This window comes from Oncorhynchus kisutch, linkage group LG9, assembly GCF_002021735.2.
Source record: "Oncorhynchus kisutch isolate 150728-3 linkage group LG9, Okis_V2, whole genome shotgun sequence".
Lineage (NCBI taxonomy): Eukaryota > Metazoa > Chordata > Actinopteri > Salmoniformes > Salmonidae > Oncorhynchus > Oncorhynchus kisutch.
The window spans coordinates 30,489,071-30,512,445 of NC_034182.2; the positions used below are offsets into that span (position 1 = coordinate 30,489,071).

Genomic DNA, 23,375 nt, shown 5'->3' on the forward strand with positions numbered 1-23,375 from the left:
CTTTATATTGTTTAACTTGGGTCAAACGTTTCAGGTTGCCTTCCACAAGCTTCCCACAATAAGTTGGGTTCATTTTGGCCCATTCCTGCTGATAGAGCTGGTGTAACTGAGTCAGGTTGGTAGGCCTCCTTGCTCGCGCACGCTTTTTCAGTTCTGCCCACAAATTTTCTATGGGATTGAATTCAGGGCTTTGTGATGGCCACTTGGGGTCATTGTCCATTTGGAAGACCCATTGCGACCAAGCTTTAACTTCCTGACTGATGTCTTGAGATGTTGCTTCCATATATCCACATCATTTTCCGTCCTCATGATGCCATCTATTTTGTGTAGTGCACTAGTCCCTCCTTGCAGCAAAGCACCCCCACACCATGATGCTGCCACCCCCGTGCTTCATAGTTTGGATGGTGTTCTTCGGCTTGCAAGCCTCCCCCTTTTTCCTCCAAACATAACCATGGTCATTATGGCCAAACAGTTCTATTTTTGTTTCATCAGACCAGAGGACATTTCTCCTAAAAGTACGATCTTTGTCCCCTTGTGCAGTTGCAATATCAACAGTGAAGAGGCGACTCCAGGATACAAACTTCTAAGGCACTGCAGAATTCCATGAAAAAGGGTAAAGAGATTTCTCTGATAGCAATCTAGTTGTGAGCATTCCCATTTTTTGATACAGTGGAACAAAGCTCCATGTTATTGTTGTACCTCAGCTTCGACTATCTCCAGATGACGCAAGCGACTTTGTCATTTATCCAATTCAATAAAACGGCAAATTCCTTTGTTACGGGTGGGCTATTGTATCAGGCTTAAGGCAAATTATAAACCTGTCTTTGTGTGGCTGATAGTTTTCACTGTTTCATACATCAAGTAATGAAAGTGGTACCCTAAGGCAGTGACATCACCTAGACCAGCGAGTCAGCACTTTCACAACTCTACCTAAAATGGGGTAAACTAACTCACAACAACATTTTGACTTTAATTTGCAAAGTATCGGTTAGACTTTCAAAGCCAGACAAAACGCTCAGGGAAAATGAAACAAAGAAACTTATTCAGACATACACTATATATCCATAAGTCTGTGGACACCCCTTCAAATGAGTGGATTCAGCTATTTCATCCCCACCCATTGCTGACAGGTGTATAAAATCGAGCACAAAGCTATGCAATCTCCATAGAAAAACATTGGCATTAGAATGGCCTTACTGAAGAGCTCAGTGGCTTTCAACGTGGCACCGTCATAGGATGCCACCTTTACAACAAGTCAGTTCGTAAAATTTCTGCCCTGCTCAAGCTTCCCCGGTCAATTGTAAGTGCTGTTATTGTGAAGCGTCTAGGAGCAACAATGGCTCAGTCGCAAAGTGGTAGGGCTCACAAGCTCATAGAGCAGGACTGACAAGTGCTGAAACACGTAGCGCATAAAAATAGTCTGTTCACAGTTGCAATACTCACTACCAAGTTCCAAAATGCCTCTGGAAGCAACATTTGTCAGGAGAACCAAGAAATGGGTTTTCCATGGCCGAGCAGCAGCACACAAGCCTAAGTACACCATGCGCCATGCCAAGCGTCGGTTCGAGTGGTGCAAAGCTCGAGAGCAGTGGAAACGCGTTCTCTGAAGTGATGAATCACGCTCCACCATCTGGCAGTCCAACGGACGAATTTGGGTTTGGCGGATACCAGGAGAACGCTACTGTACCTGCCCGAATGCATAGTGCCAACTGTAAAGTTTAGTGGAGGAGGAATAATGGTCTGGGGCTGTTCTTCATGGTTCGGGCTAGGCCCCTTAGTTCCAGTGAAGGGAAATGTTAATGCTACAGCATACAATGACATTCCAGATTATTCTGTGCTTCTAACTTTGTGGCAACAGTTTGGGGAAGACCCTTTCCTGTTTCAGTATGACAATGCCCCGTGCACAAAGCGCCCGACCTCACTAATGCTCGTGGCTGTGTTCCAACATCTAGTGGAAAGCCTTCCCAGAAGAGTGGAGGCTGTTATAACAGCAAAGGGGGACCAACTCCATATTAATGCCCATGATTTTGGAATGAGATGTTTGACGAACAGGTGTCCGCATACTTTTACACTATCTGTGATTAACTTTGACATACTTTTTATTTATTTAACTTTTTTTTAACTCAGCAAGTCAGTTGAAGGCCTACCCCACCAGCCAAACAGGGACAATTCTGCGCCACCCTATGAGACTCCCAATCACGGCCGGATGTGATTCAGCCTGGATTCGAACCAGGGACTGTAGTGTAATCTCTTGCGCTGAGATGCAGTGCCTTAGACCGCTGTGCCACTCGGGAGCCAATAATACATCAAAGCACCTACGCCCTCAGAAAAATGATGGAAAACACTGTTTTAGGGGGATATTCTTTTTCATTTCGCAAGCTAATTAAACTTGTGAAAGTGCTGATTGAGCATATTCCCTGTATCGTCTTGATTGAATAATAAATAACGGATGGGTTACTTCACACCTCAGGCACTCGGCTTCAAAGCTCCTCAAACAATGATTGAATAGGTTCAAGAGGAAAACAATATACTGCTTAACACATTTTTCTCAAGGCGACCATTTTCACGTCATAAGTATTTTGCAGTCTGTGACATGGGCCACAAAAGCTTTTTTATTTTCCACAGAGGTTTTTAATTCAGTAATGTCATGGTAACTCTAAGAAGCACACTCCAACACCTCAGCCATTGTGTGAAATACAAGGTGAGCCTGAATTCATTGGCATTATGGAGATATATTCCTGTTTTCTCCTACTGCTCTGAAACAAAGATCATTTAACATCCTACGACTTCAAAATCTGCCTTCATCTCATCACTGTTCGTCACTCGCCCCCTGTCAGAATTGATTATCTGGGAAACGTTTACCAGTACTGATCATTCGGGTTTCTGACCATTTTGGTAAGTTTCCATCCCACGCCCTTCTCAGTGATGAGGGCTAAAGACACTTGAGGGGACCATTGGTCAGATCGCCCCAGGAAAGGTTGTGTCTAGCAATGTTTACAGGCATTTCTAAAATAGTGGGTTAAAATAGGGTAATTGTTGCAGTTGATTTTCATCCTGTTCATGATATTGAATAAGGATTTTGTTATAAAGAGGGAGAGTATGACCTGTTTTTGTTTTGAAAAAAGCAATATCCTTCTCTTTACTCCTTTAAAGGTATTACCTTGCACATAACAGATGTCATGAGTGTTTCCTCTTACAGAAAAGTAGGGACTTTATGGTGGTAGTTAAAAACAACATTTCTCCTTTATTTAACGTGAAATATGCAGAAATCGCTGCACCATTTTCTGATAAAAAAAAAAAGTATAATTGGGTTGTGTAATTTATGTTTATGTGACAAAACAAACAGTCATTGTGTAGAGAAACATTGTACCAAATAAACCGCAGAGAAATATATTTTCCATAACCAAAAAAAAGTATTTTCAGCTGTTTGAAGCTGGTGTTCAAAACCAAATCTTAAGAATGGAAAGCATAGAAATAGCTCACATAGAACAGATCTACAGCTTTTTAGACTTGCTTTAAATGAGAATGACAGATCTATAACTCACATTTCTATGTGAATTTGGTCAGGTTGTCCAAAAAGTTACACATTGCAGCATTAAAGAAAGTGTCAAGACACAACCAATTTTGCCAGACAAGCCAGGTAGTCCCTTGACACTTTAATGGACATTTGCCAAGATGTAAAAAAATGTTTTTTTAATTGACTTGGTCTTGGGAGGAGGGAGAGGATTTGATGAGAGTAATTTTGTTACAGTCCAATATTTTTGTCAGAGGAGTCAACATACTACAACTATGTGGCACAATAAAAAAAGTACTACTTATGGCCAGTGTTGTAGTCGAGTCACTAAACCATATCCGAGTCGAATCCCAAGTCCCCTGTGCTTGAGTCCGAGTTGGTCACGAGACCCTTTGGGTATGCGATATACACCGTCATAGTACGGATGAAGCCTGGGTTGGAGTGGAAAGCTAAAATCCTGAGTAGATCTAGCTTGTTTCGTAGTATACCCCTCAGGTCCAAGTGCTCAAGTCTGAGTAACAGTGACCAGGTCTGAGGTTTTAAGTTGAACGTGGTTCCAGTCTTTTCTTAATTTTTTCCTGTTCCATATTTGAGATTGTGCCACACTGCACCATCTGCTGAAAAACTTTGAAGAGCAAAACAAATGATTTGGGGTTCTTTAGACATATTTGGTATTTTGGTTACTGGTGTTTTGTTGCTTGCTCGTATTGCCGGCTTGACGGCTCGATGCTTGGCTGTTGCTAAATTCGCACCTCTATTGATCTGGCTTGGATTTGGTCAAAGAAATCTGCTCAACAACAACTAGTGGCTGGCTGGCGGGAAGATTTTCATGTGAGCATTGAAGTAGCGCAAAGATTTTCCTCATTGCACAATGGTCATAATTGCCTGTAAAATGCAATAGCCTATGAAACAAATAAGTAATACACACAGGCTCAAACATATTTAATTTTAATATAATGCTCAATAGATATGTCAAATCAGTAATGATGTTGAAGGGGCTGAATGGTCTCTAGACGGAATTGGCTATTAAATCAATTGTAACAGTCTTTCAGCTACTTTATTTTGGTTGGTAATCACCCACTGATATTTGTGTAGGTTTTTATTGCAAAGTGAAAAGAAAAGGGAGACTTGTCAGAACCTGGTTATTGGATACAGGGGGGAAATTGGGAGGGTAAAGCGAGAAGACAAATTCAAAGACAACCTACCTCTCTATACTCAAGGGGAGAAAGAGACAAATAACTACAGTGGCTTACGGAAGCATTTTTTCCTATTTTGTTGCCTTACAACCTGGAATTAAAATAGATTTTGTTGGGTGTTTGTATCACTTGATTCACACAACATGCCTACCACTTTGAAGATGCAACATATTTTTAATTGTGAAGAAATAACACAAAAAAACAAAAAAACAAAGTCAATACTTTGTAGAGCCACATATGCAGCGATCAATCATTCCTTCAATTCTGACCAGTTTCCCTGCCGATGAAAAACATTCCCACAGCATGATGCTGCCACCACCATGCTTCACTGTGGGGGTGGTATTCTCAGGGTGATGAGAGATGTTGGGTTTGCACCAGACATAGCGTTTTACTTGATGGCCAAAAAGTCTCATCTGACAAGAGTACCTTCTTCCATATGTTTGGTGAGTCTCCCTCTGTGTTTGCTTATTTTTTTCTTTAAGCAATTACTTTTTTTTCTGGCCACTCTTCCATAAAGTCCTGCTCTGTGGAGTGTACGGCTAAAAGTGGTCCTATGGACAGAGGCTCCAATCTCCGCTGTGGAGCTTTGCAGCTCCTTCAGGGTTATCTTTGGTCTCTTTGTTGCCTATCTGATTAATGCCCTCCTTGACTGGTCCGTGAGCTTTGGTGAGATGCCCTTACTTGGCAGGTTTGTTGTGGTGCCATATTATATTTTTTATAATGGATTTAATGGTGCTCCGTGGGATGTTCAAAGTTTCTGATATTTTTTTATAACCCAACCCTGATCTGTACTTCTGCCCAACTTTGTCCCTGACCTGTTTGGAGAGCTCCTTGGTGTTCATGGCTTTAATTTATTTTACCTTTATTTTACTAGGCAAGTCAGTTAAGAACAAATTCTTATTTTCAATGATGGCCTAGTGGGTTAACTGCCTTGTTCAGGGGCAGAATGACAGATTTGTACCTTGTCAGGACAGGGATTTGAACATGCAACATTTTGGTTACTAGCCCAACGCTCTAACCACTAGGCTACCCTGCCACCCCACTTGCTTGGTAGTGGTGCCGCTTGCTTAGTGGTGTTGTAGACTCTAGGGCCTTTCAAAACAGGTGTATATATACACTGAGATCATGTGACAGATCATGTGACACTTAAAGTCCACCTGTGTACAATCTAACTAATTATGTTACTTCTGAAGGCAATTGGTTGCATCAGATCTTATTTAGGGGCTTCGTAGGAAAGGGGGTGAATACAATATACATTTTTTTTTGAATTTTTTTAAACAAGTTATTTTTTTCATTTCACTTCAGCAATTTGGACAATTTTATGTCCATTACGTGAAATCTAAATAAAAATATATTTAAATTACAGGTTGTAATGCAAATAGGAAAAACGTCAAGGGGATGAATACTTTTGCACTGATGTTTTACTATTCAACTCAAACCCTTTGTAAGGCTGCTTGTGTTTCTTATGTCGATATAAGACTCGTTTTACTGTGGATATAGATACTTTTGTACCTGTTTCCTCCAGCATCTTCACAAGGTCCTTTGCTGTTGTTCTGGGATTGATTTGCACTTTTCACACCAAAGTACGTTCATCTCTAGGAGACAGAATGTGTCTCCTTCCTGAGCGGTATGACGGCTGTGTGGTCCCATGGTGTTTATACTTGCGTGCTATTGTTTGTACAGTTGAACGTGGTACCTCCAAGAGTTCGGAAATTGCTCCCAAGGATGAACCAGACTTGTGGAGGTCTACAATTTTTATTCTGAGGTCTTGGCTGATTTATTTAGATTTTCCCATGATGTCAAGCAAAGAGGCACTGAGTTTGAAGGTAGGCCATGAAATACATCCACAGGTACACCTCCAATTGACTCAAATGATGCCAATTAGCCTATCAGAAGCTTCTAAAGCCATGACATCATTTTCTATAATTTTCCAAGCTGTTTAAAAGGCACAGTCAACTTAGTGTATGTAAACTTCTGACCCACTGGAATTGTGATACAGTGAATTATTGTCACGCCTTGGTCATAGTGTTTTGTGTTTTCATTATATATTTTGGTCAGGCCAGGGTGTGACATGGGTTTATGTGTTGTGTTTCGTATTGGGGTTTTATAGGATTTGGGATTGCTAATGATTAGGGGTGTGTCTAGTTAGGCTTGGCTGCCTGAGGCGGTTCTCGATCAGAGTCAGGTGCTTCTCGTTGCCTCTGATTGGGAACCGTATTTAGGTAGCCTGAGTTTCACTTTGTCTTTCGTGGGTGATTGTTCCTGTCTCTGTGTAGTTTCACCAGATAGGCTGCATTAGGTTTCACGTTCCGTTTGTTGTTTTTTTGTATTTTTGTATCGTTATTTCATGTGTCACTTTTCCATTTAAGTCATGAGTAACCACCACGCTGCATTTCGGTCCGACTCTCTTTCTACAAACGAAGAACGCCGTTACAATTATGAGTGAAATACTCTCTCTGTAAACAATTGATGGAAAAATGACTTGTGTCATGCACAAAGTAGATGTCCTAACTGACTTGCCAAAACTATATTTTGTTAACAAGAAATGTGTGGAGTGGTTGAAAAACAAGGTTTAATGACTCCAACCTAAGTGTATGTAAACGTCTGACTTCAACTGTAGTTTCAGAATTACCTTTAATAAATGTATTCTCAGTTGCAGGCTACTGTCATACACACCACAACATCAAACTGTCAAAAACAGGGAGTAAAAGTAGCTCTAACTGCAAGTCTTAAACTGTTAAATTGAAAACAAAGGGCAAGCAAACCAACTAGTGAACTCTGCTGAAAGCCCAAGGCCAGGCATCATCTCTGCCACAGACCTATTTCAGAACCCAGCCTCCAAAACCAACTGCAGAGAGAACATGCACAGTTTTACGTAAGAAACGAAAGGGTAGCAAATAAATACAATTGTCTAGAAGCCATGTTTATTTTTTTCTGTCGTGACCCTCAGAATGCAGAATGACAATGATATGAATAAGACTGTCATTCAGTCTGCAGACTAAAGGTCCTTGTGATTGATGGGATTAGATGTTGGCTCGAGCTACACTGTCAAACTACTACTGGCAGAGTGTAAAAAAAGCCATAAATGTTAATTCTAGCTAAATTAGGGTTATCCACTCTTCAGACATTGTAGTCATTGGATGTTGGGAAATTCTACCCAACCAGAAACAGATGGTCTAAGATGTGTGTGTATATATATTATTATTTATTTATTTATTTTTATGAATCCTCATTTATCCTGGTACTAGGTTAATTGAAAACCAATTTGCATGTGTTACTGTGTGGCTGAGATATATTGCCTGTAAATCTATTGTCCTTGAGGCAAAGCAAATGACAACCGAGACGCAACTTTGTATGAGAAACACCTTCAAGAACACCATTAGAAGTCACTCTTTTAGCCAAATTAGAGACAAGAGAAAGGCCATGTGAGATGGTTATCTGCTAAAACACTCCATGTTTTCTACCCTAATTGCTGACACCGTGTTTTAAATTGACTGTGTTCTGCTCTCATGTAAAAAAAGAAAAGAAAGAAAGGTCTGTGTCACCAGGGCCAGGAAATATTTATCTTCCCCTGACACACTGGTACTGTCTGTACCTGGGAGGCCTTGATCAGCACTATGCACTAATGGGTGGGAGTGTGTGTGTGTGTGTGTGTTGCCAAAGGTTTGTGTCATCATGACCACAGCAGTCTGATTCTCAGAAGTCCTGGAGAACCAGCAGGAGGATAAGGGTTAAGTGTCAGCAGCTAATCAGTCAGATAGTAGGTAGAGGGGCTCTAGCTGACTGATTACAGCTCAGGCTTTCAATTAGCTATCCTATCCACACAAGAAGAAGAAGAAGTACACCTTATGGAACAGCGGGGATTGTGAAGCAGCACAAACATAGGCACAGACACCTGCATACAAACACACAATAACATATGCACTATAAACACACATACACACATGGATTTTGTGCTGTAGATATGTGGTGGTACAGTAAGGGCCTGAGGGCACACACTTAATGTGTTGTGAAATCTGTTGTGAATGCGTTGTAATGTTTAAAAAATTGTATAACTGCCTTAATTTAGCTGGTCCACAGAAAGAGTAGCTGCTACCTTGGCTGCAGCTAATGGGGATCCATAATAAATACAAATACACGGGTGTAGTGGGTCTTAAAGTCAGTCTCAGACATTGCAGACAAACTGTTAAAAGCCCAGTGCAGTCAAAAACGTGATTTACCTGTGTTTTACATATATTTCCAAACTATGAGGTTGGAATAATACTACGAAATTGTGAAAATTATAATGTCCTTTTGGTGTAAGAGCTATTTGAAAAGGCTGGCTGAAATATCAGCCTGTTTTGGTGGGATGGATGGAGTTTAGGCCTGCCTGGTGACATCTCCAGGTGGAAAATTAGAGAGTTCCAAACCTCTCTGCCAATCACAACTAATTTTCAGGTTTCTCGTCTCCACTCAACCACCCCAGACAGTCCTAGCTAAATTCTTGCTTGAGGAATTGCTCATTGCTAAGAAGCTTTTTTTGTTTCGTTTTGACCATTTAATTGAAAACAATCACAGGAAGGTACTTCACTGTTACCCAGGAAGGATTTGATATCGAGATAAAAACAGCTGCATTGGACCTTTATCCGCAGCATCTGGCAGCCCTATTGCCTCTGACCACAAAACATCGGCTTTCATTTCTGCTCCTTTCCGATGATTGCCGATGATCATCAAATCAACGTTTATTTGTCACGTGCGCCGAATACAACAGGTGAAAGGTGAAATGCTTACTTACAGGCTCTAACCAATAGTGCAAAAAAGGTATTAGGTGAACAATAGGTAGGTAAAGAAATAAAAACAACAGTAAAAAGACAGGCTATACAAGAAGCGAGGCTATATATAGACACCGGTTAGTAAGGCTGATTGAGGTAGTATTTACATGTAGATATGGTTAAAGTGAATGTGCATATATGATGAACAGAGAGTAGCAATAGCGTAAAAGAGGGGTTGGCGGGTGGTGGGTGGGACACAATGCAGATAGCCCGGTTAGCCAATGTGCGGGAGCAGTGGTTGGTCGGCCCAATTGAGGTAGTATGTACATGAATGTATAGTTATAGTGACTATGCATATATGATAAACAGAGAGTAGCAGCAGCGTAACAAAGAGGGGTTGGGGGGGGGTCACAATGCAAATAGTCCGGGTAGCCATTTGATTACCTGTTCAGGAGTCTTATGGCTTGGGGGTAAAAACTGTTGAGAAGCCTTTTTGTCCAAGACTTGGCACTCCAGTACCGCTTGCCATGCGGTAGTAGAGAGAATAGTCTATGACTGGGATCTTTGACAATTTTTAGGGTCTTCCTCTGACACCGCCTGGTGTAGAGGGCCTGGATGGCAGGCAGCTTAGCCCCAGTGATGTACTGGGCCGTACGCACTACCCGTTGTAATGCCTTGCGGTCAAAGGCTGAGCAATTGCTGTACCAGGCAGTGATGCAACCACGTAGGATGCTCTCGATGTTGCAGCTGAACCTTTTGAGGATCTCAGGACCTATGCCAAATCTTTTTAGCTTCCTGAGGGGGAATAGGCTTTGTCGTGCCCTCTTCACAACTGTCTTGGTGTGTTTGGACCAATCTAGTTTGTTGTTGATGTGGACACCAAGGAACTTGAAGCTCTCAACCTGCTCCACTACAGCCCCGTCGATGAGAATGGGGGCGTGCTCGGTCCTCCTTTTCCTGTAGTCCACAATCATCTCCTTAGTCTTGGTTACGCTGAGGGATAGGTTGTTATTCTGGCACCACCCGGCCAGATCTCTGACCTCCTCCCTACAGGCTGTCTCGTTGTTGTGGGTGATCAGGCCTACCACTGTTGTGTCGTCTGCAAACTTAATGATGGTGTTGGTGTTGTGCCTGGCCATGCAGTCGTGGGTGAACAAGGAGTACAGGAGGGGACTGAGCACGCACCCCTGGGGAGCTCCAGTGTTGAGGATCAGCGTGGCAGATGTGTTGCTACCTACCCTCACGACCTGGGGGCGGCCCTTCAGGAAGTCCAGGATCCAGTTGCAGAGGGAGGTGTTTAGTCCCAGGTTCCTAAGTTTAGTGATGAGCTTTGAGGGTACTATGGTGTTGAACGCTGAGCTGTAGTCAATGAATAGCATTCTCAGGTTCGCAAGGCACTGTACATACACACACACACACACACACACGCGCATGCATGCATGCATGCATGCATACATACATACATACATACATAAAGTACATACATACATACATACGTACATACATACATACATACATACATACATACATACATACATACATACATACATACATACATACATACATACATACATACATACATACATACATACATACATACATACATACATACATACATACATACATACATACATACATACATACATACATACATACATACATACATACATACATACATACATACATACATACATACATACATAAAGTACATACATATATATACATACATACATACATACGTACATACATACATACATACATACATACATACATACATACATACATACATACATACATACATACATACATACATACATACATACATACATACATACATACGTACATACGTACATACACATACATACATACATACATACATACATACATACATACATACATACATACATACATACATACATACATACATACATACATACATACATACATACATACATACATACATACATAAAGTACATACATATATATACATACATACATACATACATACATACATACATACATACATACATACATACATACATACATACATACATACATACATACATACATACATACATACATACATACATACATACATACATACATACATAAAGTACATACATATATATACATACATACATACATACATACATACATACATACATACATACATACATAAAGTACATACATATATATACATACATACATACATACATACATACATACATACATACATACATACATACATACATACATACATACATAAAGTACATACATACATACATACATACATACATACATACATACATACATACATACATACATACATACATACATACATACATACATACATACATACATACATAAAGTACATACATATATATACATACATACATACATACATACATACATACGTACATACACATACATACATACATACATACATACATACATACATACATACATACATACATACATACATACATACATACATACATACATACATAAAGTACATACATATATATACATACATACATACAGTGCCTTGCGAAAGTATTCGGCCCCCTTGAACTTTGCGACCTTTTGCCACATTTCAGGCTTCAAACATAAAGATATAAAACTGTATTTTTTTGTGAAGAATCAACAACTAGTGGGACACAATCATGAAGTGGAACGACATTTATTGGATATTTCAAACTTTTTTAACAAACCAAAAACTGAAAAATTGGGCGTGCAAAACTATTCAGCCCCTTTACCTTCAGTGCAGCAAACTCTCTCCAGAAGTTCAGTTAGGATCTCTGAATGATCCAATGTTGACCTAAATGACTAATGATGATAAATACAATCCACCTGTGTGTAATCAGGTCTCCGTATAAATGCACCTGCACTGTGATAGTCTCAGAGGTCCGTTAAAAGCGCAGAGAGCATCATGAAGAACAAGGAACACACCAGGCAGGTCCGAGATACTGTTGTGAAGAAGTTTAAAGCCGGATTTGGATACAAAAAGATTTCCCAAGCTTTAAACATCCCAAGGAGCACTGTGCAAGCGATAATATTGAAATGGAAGGAGTATCAGACCACTGCAAATCTACCAAGACCTGGCCGTCCCTCTAAACTTTCAGCTCATACAAGGAGAAGACTGATCAGAGATGCAGCCAAGAGGCCCATGATCACTCTGGATGAACTGCAGAGATCTACAGCTGAGGTGGGAGACTCTGTCCATAGGACAACAATCAGTCGTATATTGCACAAATCTGGCCTTTATGGAAGAGTGGCAAGAAGAAAGCCATTTCTTAAAGATATCCATAAAAAGTGTTGTTTAAAGTTTGCCACAAGCCACCTGGGAGACACACCAAACATGTGGAAGAAGGTGCTTTGGTCAGATGAAACCAAAATGGAACTTTTTGGCAACAATGCAAAACGTTATGTTTGGCGTAAAAGCAACACAGCTCATCACCCTGAACACACCATCCCCACTGTCAAACATGGTGGTGCCAGCATCATGGTTTGGGCCTGCTTTTCTTCAGCAGGGACAGGGAAGATGGTTAAAATTGATGGGAAGATGGATGGAGCCAAATACAGGACCAAGGCTCTCTATGGTCAGGGCGTGACAATAGCACAACAAAATGTGGAAATAAGTCTAGGGGATTGAATACTTTCTGTAAATATATTTCAGGATGTTGTCTATCCCTGGAAATAATCAGAATTCATGTAAACATTACATAACTTGTCCAAATAAAGTGGTATCTTGGCACAACTTACCCAGTGTATGAGGTAAGTTGTGCATAGGGGCAAGGTCTGTTGTGGGGCCTACACATTTCTGTACTGAATGAAATATTACCACTAACTGTCTTTATTTCCCAAACAAAATTCAACACAATCACAAATCACGTTTTTGCCTTTTTAATCACTCTAAGCATATTTTAACACAGGCTTTACACCTAACAAACAACTTGCACTTTTTAAAACACTTTTAACATAGGCTAGGCCCTGTTGTTACCTCATATCCCAGCAATAATGCCTTCAATTACACTCAACTTGCCTTTGGCTAAACTTACCCCATAGCCATTGGCTCAATTTACCCAAAGGCAAACATTTAGACTATATTAGCCCACACAGCTACAAGGATTCACTTTCATGCTAGGTTTAGGACCTCATATTGAGGTGTATAGAGACCCCAAATGATATTTAAAACCATCTTAAAAGTATCTACTTCGGTTTAGATACAAGTATCATAAAACCTCTAACACAATACATTCATTTGGTTTCTTCCTTCAAAGACTCCATGAAATGATGACCTCTTCCTAAAAATTTGGTCAAATTATACATTTTGTGTATGTTTTTTAAAAAACAAGGGGCGGCTCAACTAACCATTTTGCTCAACTTACCCCACTCCCCCCTACTCTAGGACTAGAGATGAGAAACACTGGTTTAAGAAACCTAAAATGCTGAACGACTTAAATTAAAGTGGCACAAATCTAACTTGGCCAGTGGGCCAATATAAAGCACAATTGGCAATTATTTAATGTCTCTCAGTTGCCTAAGCCTCCAGCACCCATAGCTTCCCCGGCTACCTTTGATGCAGTGTCGCTTAATGCTCCCTTCATGTACGCCCCCTAGCTCATCTTTCTGAGTTCTGGATCCCTCAGTCACTTCCCAAAACTCCTCAATTAACACAGTAGTTGACCCCGTCTCTCTCTCTCTCTGTGCTGTATTGCCATTCCTGTTCTCAGTTTCACAAACTGCCCTCTAAGACAACTCCAAATTCAACCCTTATTTGCAAGAAATGAGTGACAATGTATCCAAAGCAATATACTATAAATACAGTACAAAACATGTTACATATAGGAACTTATCCAAGCAAATTACAACAGAGTATAATCAAGTTAGGAGAACCACCAATGGACATATCACTCTTGCATATCCTACAATTCAAACTCCCCCAAACTATTCCCAGCCCCTCGCTCGCTCTTCGCTCTCCATCTCTGTCTCGCTCACCTTTCTCTCTCTGTTTCTGTTAATCTCTTACCCTCTGAGAAGTTGATGAGTCCCAGCAGATGCAGCAGCTTGAGCGAGGCACACACCAGCACCACGATTCCCACCGCCTGCAGCCCCTCAGTCTCCCACAATGCGTTCAGCATGCCTCCACCATGCCCAAGCTCCGGCCCCCGACCCAGCCTCCTCGCGCTCGGGGTCTGCGTCCCCTGTGCTCCAGTTCCCCCGTGCCCTCTCCACCTCCGTCGCGCCTACCCACACGCCTGCTCACTCCCCAAATCCAGACAGGGTAGGATGGAAGCAGAACGGTGGATGAGGAGAAGACGTCTGCCTTAGAGTCCCAGAAAGTCTGCTAGAGGCATACAGGAAATGTCCCACAGAGTTGCTAAGAAGTAAGAGAATAGTGTAAGGGTGCCAAAAACACAACGTGGCTCCTGAAGTGTTTAAAGTGTGCCTTTTTCTCTCTCACTCTCTTTGTCTATGTATCTCTCTCTGTCAAGGGAGATTAGTGCATGTGAGCGCTACGGATGAGGAGAGAATTAACTATGTTCCCTCTGACAGTAGCGCTCTCTGAGACGGGAAAGAGGCAGAGGAGGGAGGGAATAAAAGAGCAAGAGGGAGGGAGGTAGAGAGAGGAGCTGTGGTTGTTAAAATGGTCAGCTTCAGTCCAAACGGCCAGCTTCAGTCAGCTGATTCTAGCCATCCTTTATGGTTAGTTCTGGTCCGGCAGCTTAGTCTCCTATTCAGAGGTCCCCCACTTTTGTTAGTGTCTTATTGGTCAAGGTTACGCCAAATACTTATAACCACATCTCCTTCAACCACATCAGTTACCTTGATTCCCGGGACATCAGTTTCAGTTAGTGTCTGACCCCAGCATGCTGTGTGGTCAGAAACGTGCTTTCCCCATGCTGAAGAGCACTTCCACAGTTTTCCTTCCTGCTGAACTTTTCCTCCTGTGGACTGAATCCCTGTACATGTATGTCTGATGTTTAATTGTGCATCTAAACGACCACATAGTTTATGTCAGTTCTCACTGGACATGATTCTCAGTTATCTGAACCATGAGTGGTCAGATGTGTGTGTGATGTGTGTGTGAATGTGGACATATTCTTCAATTAAACTCCCCTTAACCTGGACATCCGCCTCATCCTTGTTCTGACCGGACATACTGTAGTAGTTGCTACGGGTCTTAAGCCAGCACCTAAGGTTTCTTATTACATTTATTGTAATTTGATTCTCTACCACCCTACCCCTATTTTTCAGTGGTACTAAAGGTTACAGTCTCACACACTGCGTACTTAAACTGAGTGTACAAAACATTAGGAACACCTGCTCTTTCCATGACATAGACTGACCAGGTGAAAGCTATGATCCCTGATCGATGCCACATATTAAATCCATTTCAATCAGTATAAATGAAGGGGAGGAGACCGATTTAAAGAAGAATTTTTAAGACTTGAGGCAATAGAGATATGGATTGTGTGTGCCTTTCAGAAGATGAATGGGCAAGACAAAAGATGTAAGTGCCTTTGAACAAGGTATGGTAGTAGGTGCCAGGAACACTGGTTTAAGTGTGTCAAGAACTGCAACGCTGCTGGGTTTTTCACACTCAACAGTTTCCCGTGTGTATGAAGAATGGTCCATCACCCAAAGGACATCCAGCCAACTTGACACAACTGTGGGATTCATTCGAGTCAACATGGGCCAGCATCCCTGTGGAACACTTTTAACACCTTGTAGAGTCCATGCCCCGCCAAATTGAGGCTGTTCTGAGGGCAAAGTGGAATGCATCTCAATATTAGGGAGGTGTTCCTAATGTTTTCTACACTGAGTGTGAATATTAAATTACCCCAAAGGGGACAATCAACAAATCAGATCAATCTGCAATGGACACTAGGCTAGTGAGTCATATGAACACATAGTACAGTTTTCTGGCATTATTACATGAAGAAAAGTAGGCAACATTCTGGGGGTAGTGGTCTAAATTGGGTTGGAGCACAACTATTGGCTACTGGGACAGTTGTATATTTACATAAATACTAGGGCTGGGACAAAATCAGTACCGTGATACTCATTAGGAAAACAGCCCTAATGTTGGAAACAAACATCATTATGTTGTCATCCAGAGTCACATTTATTTATTTTCCAATCTATAGCACACAAACAGTTTGTGTTTACATTTTTGCCATGAAAAAATATTGCGATGCTGTTATTGTCCCGGGCCTAATAAATACATTGTTTCCCATGGGAGCACTAATTGATCACATCACATGGTAATAATGAGAAAGAGTCCATTTGAAAGGGTGATGGAAAGCTACAGGGACAACAACAACACAGATTAAAATAGTCAATTAGGAAAGTGGAAACTTCAATCTACATACTAATAGCAGCTTCCATTTCGGTGCTTAATTGTAACACAAAGCTAGAATCCTTAGTTGCTACATACATTTTGGGACTTATAAATGAATGACATAACTTATAAACGCCTCGTGAGCTTGGTTCAACTGTCGTACCCCATCAGAACCCAACATATAAACGTGTTTAACTCCAATGTTTATAAACCAAATAAACATTAACTAACACTGTATAGCATCAACACATGGTTTAAACTATAATGTTCATCTCCTGGATGGTCAGTCCTTGCATCCATAGCTTTGTCTATGAATTTGAGATTCGTTACATTTCTCCTGGCTCATCCCACAGCTTTTGACCAAAACAGAGACGGAGTATCACTTTGTTACCGCACAGCAAGCGGTACCGTAGAGCCAAGTCTAGGTCCAAAGGGCTTCCAGCTTCTACCCTCCAAGCCATAAGACTCCTGAACAGCTAATCAAATGGCTACCCAGACTATTTGCATTGTGCCCCCCCTTCCCCTCTTTTACGCTGCTGCTACTCTGTTTATTACCTATGCATAGTCACTTTAACTCTACCTACATGTACATATTACCTCAATTACCTCGACTAACAGATGCCCCTGCACATTGACTCTATACCAGTACCCCCTGTATATAGCCTCGCTACTGTTATATTTACTGCTGCTCTTTAATTATAATTATAATTTGATTTTTTTACTTAACACTTATTCTTCTTAAAACTGCACTGTTGGTTAAGGGCTTGTAAGTAAACATTTCACTGTAAGGTCTGTTGTATTCAGCGCACGTGACAAATAACATTTGATTTGAATTAAGGACTCTAGCGTTAATGGTTTAAGCCCCTGTCTAACTGAACTGTAGCTTGGAAAGAGACTTCATTTGAATCTGGAACCTGTGCCAAAAAGCATAAAAAGCTAATTGATTGCCCTATCATATCAAATGGGACTGAGGGAAGGGGTGTGCACTAACTCGAGAAGATAAAAGCCAGTGATCATACCACCACCTACCGGTCTGCTAAAAGAACTGTTCATAATACCACCGACTGGTTTAGGAATTCTTCTGAGCTGTTCTCCATCCACCCACGGAACCATCCTTTCCTTTCCTTTTGTAGATAACAGCTTGACTGATAACACCTTCGTTACATCTGGTACCGCAAGTCCCCCATAAAGAAACATTGATACCCATTTTCATTTACATTTTGCTCAAGTTTACACAGCTCTTACACAGAATGTAAATTCAAGGACAAATGAAAACAATATTTTCATCTTCTCCTCGCATGAATAATTTAGCATAGTGCAATAAAATAAAATAAACTATTCACCATCATACTGTATTTCATGAAAATGGCCTCTGGCCTTGTGATCGTTTATTGGTAAGTGTCTCATTCACAGTGCTATGTCACTAAATATCACTCTAAAAGGCCCCTGGGAGTAAGGGATCTCAAAGATCAGATGTGTGTTATTGCAGGAGAGACACTAAGGACATATGAAGGGTAATCTGTGTTACAGGTGTAAAATGCAGTATGCAGCTCGCTACCAAAGTTCAACATAGCTGGGTTCTCACTGGAGATGGGAATGTTGTGTTTTTTTTACTGACGGCAACATTTCAAGCTAACATCAACGAGAACAAAATAAAAGCAATATTGCACTGCAAATTGAATAGTAGATTACACGCCTACAGAATGATGCGCATCCTCCTTTTAAATAATGTGATAGGGTAAGACCAACATTTGAGTTTTTCAAAACGACCACCAAAACCACCATGATTGTTTTGTAGTTGCGTAACATCCAACGTCTTAACCTCCAGGCCACTTACAGGGCTCCACCAAAGCTGAAGGAGAAGACAACCAGGATAAAGTCACGAGATGAGATAATGTGTATATTAAGAGTCTGCAACATAAGCTGCATATGCATAGCCATCTACAATTACCTAAAAATGTTGGTGTATGTAGACCTACGCATATATTCGCACACCCACGATAGACTGATATAGCCTACACCCACATCACCAAACTCACACCTCTGATGTCAGCACATGAAGTCTGGCAGCACATCAGTAAAGGTAGAATCATATCATCCCACAGGACAATGGAGGAGTGAGTCATTCAGTCACCAGCACACATCTCTAGTCGCCCATGGTGTCAATTCACTGAACCGCTGGGGAGAGACAGATTTCTTCAAGATCTTCTCAGTGGAGGTTACAGCCCCAGAATGGAGATAGATGGATGGTGAATAAAACATGGGGCCAATGGACCAATCATAACCTCTCCAGTGCATACGGATGCTGTAACCGTAGTGATTAACAATTGAAGACATGAGGGTAGACAGACACCAATGGGAAGAGAGAGAGAGAAAGAGTGTTCTTCATACATCATAGTTACAGATGAACATAAAATAGATACTGTATGTATGTTTGATTGATTGTTTTTCCAAAGGAAGGCATGATCAACTGACAGAACAGGCAATGTGTGGGAATAGAATCAAACAGTGCAAGTCCCCATATAGTTCCCATTTTCCGACAACATCTGTCTGCCGACGTGTCCAGAGGTGCCAGTGTCAGAAAATGTCATTCGGCCGCATCGAGGAATCAGTCTCCATTCCGAGACTGATTCCTTATGATGGAGCACGATGTGCCACTGACAAACCCGAGGCTTTTGCTTCTCTGTCTTACATGGCAGGCTGAGAGATTGATTTTTGGAACAGATTACATATTTTCTCTCTCATGGCTTTGTCTCGCTGCCCTCCAGCCTGCCTGGCCTGCCATATTCGCTGGGGGGGATGTTATCACCAGGAGTCTGGAGGCCGGGCCACGGAGGAAGAGGAAGAAGTCAAAGTCCACTACATCAACAGTGTCTGTCTGGAAGCTGGAGCTCCTTTTGCACAGGCAATAGCAACGACAGAATTCAATCATTAAGTAGCATCATGGAAAGGCAGCAATCGATGAATAAGCACCATACCCCAGTGGGATTGTCTTTGTCAATGGGCAAATGCCTTTGCAGCAGAACTTTAACGTTTAGAGTAACTGAGGTTTTAATGCCAAAACCCAAGACAAAGATGATTCCAGAATGATAAATCACACACACATGAACACCACGGGGGAGAAATTAATTACATTTTCTGTTGTTCCTTTCCTTGTTTATTAGTTTCCCACCATGCATACCTAGCCAGGTAGCCCAGAGTAGACATTGAGCTGCCGCGAATCTACAGGACCAAGAGGAGACAGGAGCCATCATCAATCAAAACGATGACGATCGGCGGACAGGCCAAAACTAGTTATTCTGCGTTTTCTCAGATTAGCGAAAACCTGAAGCGGTCTGCTCAGGCATGCAATACGGCTTTGGTGTTTAGGTTGTTTTCTGGGAGCACGTTAAAATGAGCCCATCATATTTACAGAGGCATCGCCTGTGAAGGGGATGGCAATTAGAACCTATGAACCGAGGCTACCTGTAGTGGAGCTGCATTCACAATGAATGGTGGAGGGACTCTTACGATGCAGAGACATTTCTTCATGGCCTCTTTGGATCTTGCAGACACACACACAGACACACAAAGGAGAATGTCACATGCACACAAGTAAACATCTACAGATGCCGCATGCCTACATCAAAAGGGCACGAGACCCCTTAGGTCTGACAATAGGCTTATCGCTCACTCTAATGGGTTACATATGCCACTTAAATTTTTATTGCCATCAAGCCCCAGGGCTTTTTGTGAGAATTGTTCATCTCAAACGAGTGACAGTGATTTATTTTCACAACACCCAAGTTGACAGGGTGCCCTGGGCTTGCTCCATCACATGTTAGTGCTCAACTCCCTTCATGCCATCTTATCCATATTTTATATATGTGTATCGATACAAAATGAACACATAGCCTGCTATAGCTAAAATGATAGCATGCATCACATACTGGTATGATATTGATTGGACCATTTACACAGTGAGTTGCTATTGGCTGTTAACCCTCATGGCTCTATTGACAGATACAGGTGGACAATGGGTCCAATCAGTTGTACACCCAGCTGGAAAGGCAGTGAATGGCCAGTCAATGGCATTGTCTGCAGGTGGACAGTCACACAAAAGCCAGGGGTTTGAAGTCAGGACAGCATGCTGCTGCAGATAACGTTGACCTCTGTTCCATCCGTCTTAGCCTGGGTGTTAACATGTTCCAAAATCCTTACTGTGGACATCCTGCATGGAAGACAGAGGGCAAGCTCTTCACATGAAGGACTAGCTTTGTCCTTCTGATTTACAGTATAGGCTAGGCTACCGTCCTTCAGAGGCAAGGTACCACAAAAAAGGTTGCTGAAGAATACGATACGAGGTGGCTGAAAAACAGCGCGGAAAGTGGACATAGCGAGTGAGCGCCCGCAACAGTCTGTCCAAACACGGGATTTGGTGGGCAAATCCTGGTTGCTGAGAGGAAATCCCTTCAGGCAATTATCGCTTGAAGGTATCGTGAACATGGCGAAGAAATAGGGAAGTATAATGTGTGTCATCTGTGTTCAGTCTAAGTGTCCTTGGTTCAAGTCAGGGGTAGAGTCCGAAGCAAAGAAAGGTTGTCAATGTTCATGGTTTGTCCTATTGACCAACTGTCAATGAGGTCTGGTCTCTAAAAACGTCAAAGCATCGATTTTCTGCTGATGACAAGCATATACATAGCCTACCAAGAGCCTTTAGAAAAAGACAACGTACAGTGATGGAGGAGAGCGCCACAAAAGTAAAATTGATCAGTTCAAGCGCCACAAACATTTTAGACAAATATGTACGGCTTCCAAAGCTTTTCCTCCAATCACAATGGGTGAGTAACACTGCTTGATGACTGACTCAACACAGTACAACTCAAACTAAACGGGTCAATGGCGGCATGCACTCTGACCCGTTATCCCACCATCCTTCTCAGTCAAAAGCAGGCAGCATGGTTCTGAAAAGTGCTGAAAACACATTGGCTCCCAATTTAATATGAAGATGGAGAACAAGCTATGAAGGAAAATTACTGGAACTTTGGTGCAGGTACAGCCAACTAGAGCAAAAATAATATTGCGATATTGTCAAAATACCCTGATATGTAACTATCGATCCCTCCCCATCACTAAAAGTAATGTATTATGGATCTGTTTGCTGAGAATGTCGAGGAAGAAAATACCCACTGGTTGTGTTGATGATGTTGATCACTGTAAAACTCTCCAGGGGTTTTTGTGGTTAAGATCTAAATGGCTAGCTGCTTTCAAGACGGCATGCATAACGGGCGGGTGCGAATGGTTGGGTAATGCTGTGCAGATGTCTAACATGGATATGATGCAGACGCCAAGAAGTGTCTACAAACGGTGGGTACTACGTCCAGCCCAGGGATCGGCAGGTCATTGATTTCATCATTTCCAAAAACATTTAGGCCTACAGTAGGGCCAATATAACGTGTCCTGATTTTAATTACCGGTCATATTGTAATCAATCCTATCAGATTATTGTATCTAACTGGGTTGAATCGAGAATTAATATCAGAAGTAAACATGAACCTTCATTCTTGTATCATTTCATATCAAATCAAAGTTTATTTGTCACGTGTGCCGAATACAACAGCTGTCAACCTTACAGTGAAATGCTTACTTACAGGCTCTAACCAATGGTGCCAAAAAAAAGTATGTGTGTGTGTGTGTGTGTGTAAGTAAAGAAATAAAACAACAGTAGAAAGACATTTGAAAAAAGAGTAGCAAGGCTAAACACAGACACCTGTTAGTCTGGCTTATTGAGGTAGTATGTACATGTAGGTATCGTTAAAGTGACTGTGCATATATGATGAACAGAGAGTAGCAGAAGCGTAAAAAAAGAGGGGTTGGCGAATGGTGGGACGCAATGCAGATAGCCCGGTTAGCCAATGTGCGGGAGCACTGGTTGGTCGGGCCAATTTAGGTAGAATGTACATGAATGTATAGTTAAAGTGACTATGCATATAGGATAAACAGAGAGTACCAGCAGTGTAAAAGAGGGGTTGGGGCACACAATGCAAATAGTCTGGGTAACCATTGGTTACTTGTTCAGGAGTGTGTATGTTGACCTGTTTAAAGGTCTTACTCACGTCGGCTACGGAGAGCGTGATCACACAGTCGTCCGCAACAGCTGATGCTCTCATGCATGTTTCAGTGTTACTTGCCTCGAAGCTGCATTGGTAGTTACAGTCTTGTCCCATCGCTGCAACTCCCCTACTGACTTAGGAGAGGCGAAAGTCGAGAGCCATGCATCCTCCGAAACAAGCATCTTAACACGAAAGCCAGCTGCACCAATGTGTTGGAGGAAACACCGTCCAATTGGCGACCAAAGTCACCCGGCCTGCCACAAGAACTGGGACTGTAGTGACGCCTCAAGTACTGCAATGTCTTAGACCGCTTGCAGTCCTTGGGAGGCCCTTATCTGTTTGGTTTTAATAATGTTCTACCACTATATATTTCCTCCTCGTATAATTCAGTTAATTGTGTGAAGAAATCCCTTGTCGTAAAGCGGTTGATGCCAGCAGAGTGTTATCAGGGGCCATCTGTGCCGATTTGCAAAATGG

The 23,375-nt window shown here is 41.7% G+C and overlaps 1 protein-coding gene across 3 annotated transcripts in view; it reads right to left on the reverse strand.

The window, feature by feature from the left end:
• The window catches only part of LOC109897040 (Kv channel-interacting protein 4), a 237,982-nt gene that overhangs the window by 49,799 nt on the left and 164,808 nt on the right, over positions 1-23,375 (reverse strand). Inside the window, exon 1 of one of the 3 annotated variants that reach the window (XM_020491550.2) lies at positions 14,491-15,282. The exons of the other annotated variants lie outside the window; for them this stretch is intronic. Coding sequence (XP_020347139.1) covers positions 14,491-14,602 — 112 coding nt within the window. The 5' untranslated portion in view covers positions 14,603-15,282. Of the gene's footprint in view, positions 1-14,490; positions 15,283-23,375 lie in introns of those variants that run through there. 3 annotated transcript variants of the gene reach the window in all.